This window comes from Xenopus laevis, chromosome 8S, assembly GCF_017654675.1.
Source record: "Xenopus laevis strain J_2021 chromosome 8S, Xenopus_laevis_v10.1, whole genome shotgun sequence".
In the NCBI taxonomy this organism is placed as follows: domain Eukaryota; kingdom Metazoa; phylum Chordata; class Amphibia; order Anura; family Pipidae; genus Xenopus; species Xenopus laevis.
In genome coordinates, this window is record NC_054386.1 from 19831183 (window position 1) to 19838912 (window position 7730).

General features: G+C 38.2%; 1 protein-coding gene across 1 annotated transcript in view; it reads left to right on the top strand.

Moving 5' to 3' along the window:
• Positions 1-7429, top strand: part of clmn.S (calmin (calponin-like, transmembrane) S homeolog) — an 87520-nt gene extending 80091 nt beyond the window's left edge. The window contains exons 9-13 of the mRNA XM_018232402.2: positions 448-1722; positions 4449-4624; positions 5488-5548; positions 5672-5733; positions 7166-7429. Coding sequence (XP_018087891.1) covers positions 448-1722; positions 4449-4624; positions 5488-5548; positions 5672-5733; positions 7166-7349 — 1758 coding nt within the window. The 3' untranslated portion in view covers positions 7350-7429. The remainder of the gene's footprint in view (positions 1-447; positions 1723-4448; positions 4625-5487; positions 5549-5671; positions 5734-7165) is intronic.
• Positions 7430-7730: the final 301 nt, after the last annotated feature.

Below are 7730 nucleotides of genomic sequence, written 5' to 3' on the forward strand. Positions count from 1 at the left end.
CGAACCCAATGTTAGCCTATGGGGAAGGTCCCCATAGGCTTGGCTAAGTTTTTTTGGTCGAAGGATAATCCTTCGATCGTTGGATTAAAATCCTTCGAAACGTTCGATTTGAAGGATTTAATCGTTCGAACGATTATTCCTTCGATTGTTTGATCGCAGTTTTTGCCCAAAATCCTTCAACTTCGATATTCGAAGTCGAAGGATTTTCATTCCCAGTCGAATATGGAGGGTTAATTAACCCTCGATATTCCACCCTTGATACATCTGCCCCTTAAACATTAATTAAACTCAACAGGATTATTTTGCCATTAATATGGATTCACAAAGTTTATTTATTATCAAGTAAAAGGTACTGTATATCAATTTTGCATCTGTAAATGTTTGCCTGCAAAATCAATAATTACATGACTATTTTGCAATCAGTAATATATGTTGCATGCATTTCAGGAAGATTTCTCTGACCAGCTGGATTCTCTTCCCATGGAATCTACATTTGTGCACTATAAAGATGGGCCAGCAGAGGAGGAAAGCAAGATTATCACTTTGAACAAAGAATCTGACATTCAGAGTGAAATCAATTCGCCTGTTACTCACCCAGAGCAATATCATTACCCAGAAGAGTTAATTGCAGAATATTATAATTCTGATTCTCATAGAAAAACAAGTGATTGGTCTCAGTCAATGAGTGAGCATAACCAGAGCCCAAAGGGAGTCATTACAAGAGAAATCTACAGTATTTTAGGGCAGGAAGCGATACCCTCAAATCATTCTGATTCCTCCATGGAAAGTCCTTCGGAAGAATTCAGTGGCATAGATGGAACCAGTGAAGACAAAGAAACTCTTATTCAGCCATCTTTGATCTTAAATGGAAGCCATCTTACTTCTTCAGATGAAAATCGCCCCGTGTCTTCCTCAGATACACTATACAAATCTATTACAAATAATAGCTTTAAAAAAGACATTGATTTAGACTCATTTTCAGTTATAGATGCTTATACAGCTACTGGTAAGGAACCCACTTCAGTGTCCAAAGAATCAAGTTATACATATTCAGAGACAATGACTTCTCTAGGGAAGGGTCCTGTAGAAGGTTCATCAGAGATGTCCACTAATGGCAATGTTCTCTCACCTGGGTACACCGATAATGTAGATGATGCATGTAAATATGTTCCACATCTTCTACCAACAAATGCCACAGGAAGCAACCGTGCAAAGCAGATGACAGTTTTCCAACCATATAGTGCAACTGCTGCCAAAGGAAAATCCATAAATGAAGGGCACTCTGTAGATTCAATTTCAGACACAGATGTACAAAGTCTTCTAACAGAAAAGACAGAAGAACCAGACAATATTGACAAAGCAGATTCATCTGTGATTTCGGTTATTCCTCACAATCTGTTTTATTATCCTCATTACAATGTCCCTATTGCAGATGTTTTGCATGCCTATGCTGAAGACTCTCCAGGGGCATCCGTAAGTAGCAACATAACATCTAGCTTTCCTCATGAAAGTGATCATGATGTAATAGAATCTTATTATCAGGACTACATGCAGACATGTAATAAAGAGATGCTAGGTAAGGTGTTTAATTCAGGGTTCGTGGATGAAGCACAAGATCTTAGGCATTTGAGAACACCAAACAACTCTTCTAGCCAAAAACCAACATCTCAAACTCAGACCAGAAATTCTGCAATGGAGCCAAGTCACACAGAGAACACTCAGGTAAATCTGCAGAGGCACACCAGCCATAATTGGTAACTGTGGAAGTATTTTTTAACTGAAAAACATTTTAAAAGGTTATGTCTTTAGGTTAGGTATTATTTTTGTGCTTACAGTACTGGGAGCTGTAGGCTGTCAGACTTATGTCTTCCCTTGCCTTTCTTTACAGAATCTCCAGACACTTGCTATGAAACTTTAAATTAAACTAAAATACAAAAATATGTTGTATGAAACAATGCAACAAAGATGTAAAATAAAACCTATGTTTTCCCTGACCATAGTATGCACTGCATTGGCATGCACTAGAGCAAAGAGGTAGGACTAGGAAGGTAAAGTCAGATATGTGGTGCCATTAGGTGGGAGAAGCAAAAAGCAGACAAACACCTAAAGCTGGCCAAAGGCACAAAGATACAGTCGTACAAAACTTACATCCATACTATTTTCAGAATGTGTGTGTGTCCCGACATTTTTTGTACCATGGCATATCGGTCGTTTAGTCGATCGGACAGGTTAAAAGATTTACGTCGGCTAATGATAAGATCTCTGCATGTACAGTTAGGTCCATAAATCATGGGACAGAGACAACTTTTTTTCTAATTTTGGTTCTGTACATTACCACAATGAATTGTATATGAAACAACTCAGATGCAGTTGAACTACAGACTTTCAGCTTTAATTTAGTGGGTTGAACAAAAAGATTGCATAAAATTGTGAGGAACTAAAGCCTTTCTTTAACACTCACTTCATTTCAGGGGCTCAAAAGTAATTAGACAAATTAAAAAACTGAAAATAAAATGTTCCTTTCTAATACTTGGTTGAAAACCCTTTGCTGGCAATAACAGCCTGAAGTCTTGAACTCATGGACATCACCAGATTCTGGGTGTCCTCCTTTTTAATGCTCTGCCAGGCCTTTACTGCAGTGGCTTTCAGTTTCTGTTTGTTTGTGGGCCTTTCTGTCCCAAGTTTAGTCTTCAACAAGTGAAATTCAGCTCAATTGGGTTCAGATCAGTTGACTGACTTGGCTGGATTTGAGCAAACAGTATGTCTCTGAACACCTCAGAATTAATTCGGCTGCTTCTGTCCTGTGTCACATGATGGATAAACACTAGTGTCCCAGTGCCACTGGCAGCCATGCACGCCCAAGCCATCACACTGCCTCCCAAATGTTTTACAGATGATGTGGTATGCTTTGGATCATGAGCTGTTCCACGCCTTCACCATTCTTTTTTCTTGCCATCATTCTGGTAGAGGTTGATCTTGGTTTCATCTGTCCAAAGAATGTTTTTCCAGAACTGTGCTGGATTTTTTAGAGGTTTTTTTTTTAGCAAAGTCCAATCGATCCTTTCTATTCTTGATGCTTATGAGTGGCTTGCACCTTGCAGTGCACCCTCTGTATGTACTTTCATGCAGTCTTCTCTTTATGGTAGACTTTGATATCGGTACGCCTACCTCCTGGAGCATTTTGTTCACTTGTTTGGCTGTTGTGATGGGGTTTCTTTTCACCATGGAAATAATTCTGCGATCATTCAGCACTGTTGTTTTCCGTGGAAGTCCAGGTCTTTTTGCTGAGTTCACACTGGTTGCTGAGTTCACCAGTGTTTTCTGTCTTTCTCAGGATGTACCAAACTGTAGATTTTGCCACTCCTAATAGTGTAGCAATTTCTTGAATGTTTTTTTTTTTTTGCAGCTTAAGGATGGCTAGTTTCACCTGCATGGAGAGCTCCTTTGACCGCATGTTGTCTGTTCACAGCAAAATCTTCCACATACAATCCCCCCCCACCCTCAAAGCAGCTCCAGGGCTTTTATCTGCTTCATTGATAATGACATAATGAAGGAATTGCCCTCACCTGCCCATGAAATAGCCTTTGAGTCAATTGTCCAATTACTTTTGAGCCCCTGAAATGAAGTGATTGTGTTAAAAAAAGGCTTTAGTTCCTCACATTTTTATGCAATCTTTTTGTTTAACCCACTGAATTAAAGCTGAAAGTCTGCAGTTCAACTGCATCTGAGTTGTTTCATTTAAAATTCATTGTGGTCATGTACAGAACCAAAATTAGAAAAAAGTTGTCTCTGTCCAAAGATTTATGAGCCTAACTCTATTGCCTATATGATGATATCACTGGGTGACTGTCACTGCTGTTTGTTGGGCATAACTTTTGTACGATTGCTGTCTTTCAATTAATGGCCAGAACATTGTCTGATTTTTTATTTTACTTACATATTTTAATCTGAATGGTTAATGGTAGATTGTTAGACTGCACAAAGAATAAAATCTGCACGTCTATGGCCAGCATAAGTGGGGTAGCATGAAGTAAGCTATTGTCAGGCATTTATCAAAGCCGTTGCTGGTAAAAGTGGGAAGCGTAGTTGGAGGAAGACTTTGATGTTCCAGGGTTGGGCAAGTACTATGGTGGTGGGAAGGAAATAGCGGCCATTCTTTGTGGGGGAAGCAAAATGATCCTTTGTTTTTTTGGTAAGTTACTGCAGCGGAGCCAGAGCATTTGTGATTTTCTTTCTATGGTGATGATGAGCATTAATATTGTAAGTTGTGTGAATATTTACAGTGTGTATGAATTTTCTTTCTGGACTGTTAATTTAAGGGAGAGTATGACAAGGAAATGTCAAGCCTGGTCTCTGTGCTTTGTTAGAAACCAACATAAAAATATAGCTGTTCTTTGGTATACTTCACAATTCATGTACCTTTATATAATGTAATTTGCTAATTTCAGATTGCTGAACTTCAGGAAGGCAAAAGAGTAGCAGCAGAGAATAATGCGAAAAGTTCCAAAAAACTTTCTTCCCAAAAAGCAGAGCTTGAAGAAGATTTTCTGCGAATAGATGATAAAGTGGACGACACAAAACTAAAGCTAAAAGAAGAAAACCACAAAGTAATTGGCCCTCCTAGGTAAAGCTGCCCACACCATAGATTTTGTATATGTCATTTATTTATATGTTTAAATTTGCTACTGGAAACCCACAAAAGAGATTTCTAATTACGCATTCAAACGTTCAAAATATGTGTTTTATAATGCAAAGTTTTAGGGCCTCAACAATTAAAAGAAACATTGAAAGCAGGTCTTAAAGAAAAACGATACCCCCAGGATTTAATATTTAACCCACAGAAAGTTTATATCATATTAAGTGGCCCACTGAAGAATCTTAGAAACTAATTTATATATATATGTCAATAGATATTTTCTTTTGAGCCACCATTTTGAGATTGTCTGTGTACTCACTGACCAGAAATACTGCAGCTCTAACTGTAACAGGAAGAAGTGCGGGAGTAAAAGACAGAACTTTATCCATGATTTGGCTCATGTGACTTAACATGTATGTGTGCCCTTGGTTTGTTTGTGTGCACATTGAATCGCATGATCCCAGGAGGTGGCCCTTTCTACTTAAAATTGCAATTTTCTATTTAGGAATATTGCACAAAAAACTATATTTCATAAAAAGTTGATTTTTCTGACAACGGTTTATTTAGATGGAGCTGTTTTATGCAATATATTTTTATAGACACCTTCATTGTTCAGGGTTATAGTTTTCCTTTAAAAACAAGTCTCCTATAGGTAGGTAGGTAGAAAGTGCAAATAAGGAAACAAAAGATAAATAAATAACATTATCTGCTTTATTTAACAAACAGAAAAAATGTATCTGCATAAAATGATGACATACAGCACATTCCTTAAATTCAAGGAATGTGTGTTATAGACAATTTAAAAACTATGTTCCCTTAAACTTCAATACATTTTTCCTTGATTCTTTCAGAGAAATTGAGGAAGGTACAGTTGTATGTCATCGACGAAAAGATTGTGTTCCGGATAAGAAGGTTAGTACTGTTATTCTTTAAATACTGCAGAAGAAATATGATGACATTACCATGAAGCAACTTGCAGCAAGTTTTTCAATTCAGGATCATTAGAAAATAACATTACATTTTTTCTTATGCTAGAACTTAGGAGTCTTGCTATATCCGAACACCAGGAATATTAAAGAACAGCATGATCATATAAGGTGAGTTTATGATGACAAAAGTAATTCAAATCCTTTGTGTGTATATGATTGCCAGCCCTGGTATTGTTTTGTTAAAACATATATATGCTTATAAGTTGAGTATTGTAATGCATTATGTAAAGGAGTATTCGTCCTTTACACACCAACTCTGCAGACCACAGATGTGTCAGGTGACTTGCCTAGTATGAATCATCCCTTAAAGGAGAACCAAACCCTTTATATTAAAAATCCCCTACCCTACCTAGATTCCCCCTGCTCACCCCCAGCCTAGGTGTTACCGAAGACAAGAAGATGACACCTGTGAACTCCGATGCTCGGAATCTGCAACAAGGGGTAATTAAAGAGTTAGGGGCATTTACCGAGGGTAACACCTAGGCTGGGGGGGAGCAGGGAGGGGGTCTATGTAGGGTAAGGGATTTTAATATAAAGGGTTTGGTTCTCCTTTGTCTCCATAGACAACAGTATTGTCTGTTAAATCTAATAAATGTGTAGGGATCTGGTAAATTAGCCACCCTAATTAATATTGGCAGGCAAATCTCCAGTGTTCTAGACGCCTAAATGGGTCTTAATGGGGGACCTATTTCATTTTTCTGTCTTAAGCTATGCCCCTTGGTTTTCTCACAGTATACAGTAGATGGCACTGTGTGATAGTATAAAGCCCTGGGTAACCATGTGCTCTGGTTCCATTGCTTTAGCCCTTACCAAGCAGGCAGGAAGGGAATGGGTAGTGGAACCTAGGTACATTAGGCCTAGTAAAGGAAAAGCTATACTCTGTAATAGGTCACTCTAGGAGTGACAGACAGGTTATTTAGTTGAGCAGCCTAAGGCTCTGACGAGGAGAGTCGAGGGATTAAAATCCCGGGTACTAATAGCCCAGAAGTAGGGACTAAGTGTACAGACTCTTAGGTAAAAGGCTGAAAGCTGGGTGTACCTCCATTTGCTGCTGTACATGTTCCCTTGCCTGCAGGGACTAAGCTGATCATTTGTGCTTGTAATTATATGCTATCCTCTGTGTTTTTGATGATTTCTGTAAACTTCTGTGTGGATCAAAGCTATTGAATAAACTCTGGTTAAGCATAAAAAACCACTGGTGCCCAATTATTGTGCATAGCACTTTATTACAGTTGCACTACACCCTGCCTCCACACCGAATGCTTTGGCAAGCAATGATAAGATAATAAGATAAAATGATCAAAATTAATTCTTATTACATGTACCAGGCAAAATGTGTTTGAGGCTAGAGACATTTTGGGAATCCTTAGTCTACTGAGTAAATACTGTTTGGTGTTGTTGTTGCACAATAAGTCTGGAGTGGGTTCTACAATGAACTGTACTGCTTATCATTAGGGGAGTACAGAGAAGGTGTGTTCTGTTGAGCTGGCAATCAAAACGCTTTTTATAGCTTTACAACATTTTTTTTCTTTCCTTTTAGTTCCAAGAAAACTGCAGAAACATGTCTGACTGAAAAAGTCACAGCTGAATCTGCAGATACGCCTTCTTCTGGCCTATTTCTGAACATCTACACTACCTTTCTGCTCTGGCTGCTTTTGTACTGCATGCTGATTCTTCCTGAGCTGGACATGAGAAAAGTGGGATTTTTTGCAAATAATCAGTAAGACTTTCAGATCTCCAGCAGTTATGTGACAAATATAGCTGCAGACTTTCCTTGAGCAATAAATTAAAATGTGCTGGTTTTCATGTGGATGTGCATCTTCCAGTGGGGAGGAGAAAAGAATATTTGTGTTAGTTTGTGCCTTTATGTAAACAAAATACTGGGTTATCTACAGTAACAATGCTTACAAAACAAGCTGATTTTATATTAGAACCACAGTTTTAACCATCTCAGACTCATGGCATATCTGCCATTATTATCTGTAATGTTTTGGAGTTAATAACATAAGGTCAGCTTGTTTTCTCAATGCAGGGCTGTCTCTGATATGCAGATTTGACCTTAGAAGTAATTACTTTACACATATCATTAGGCTAAGGGCAGACGG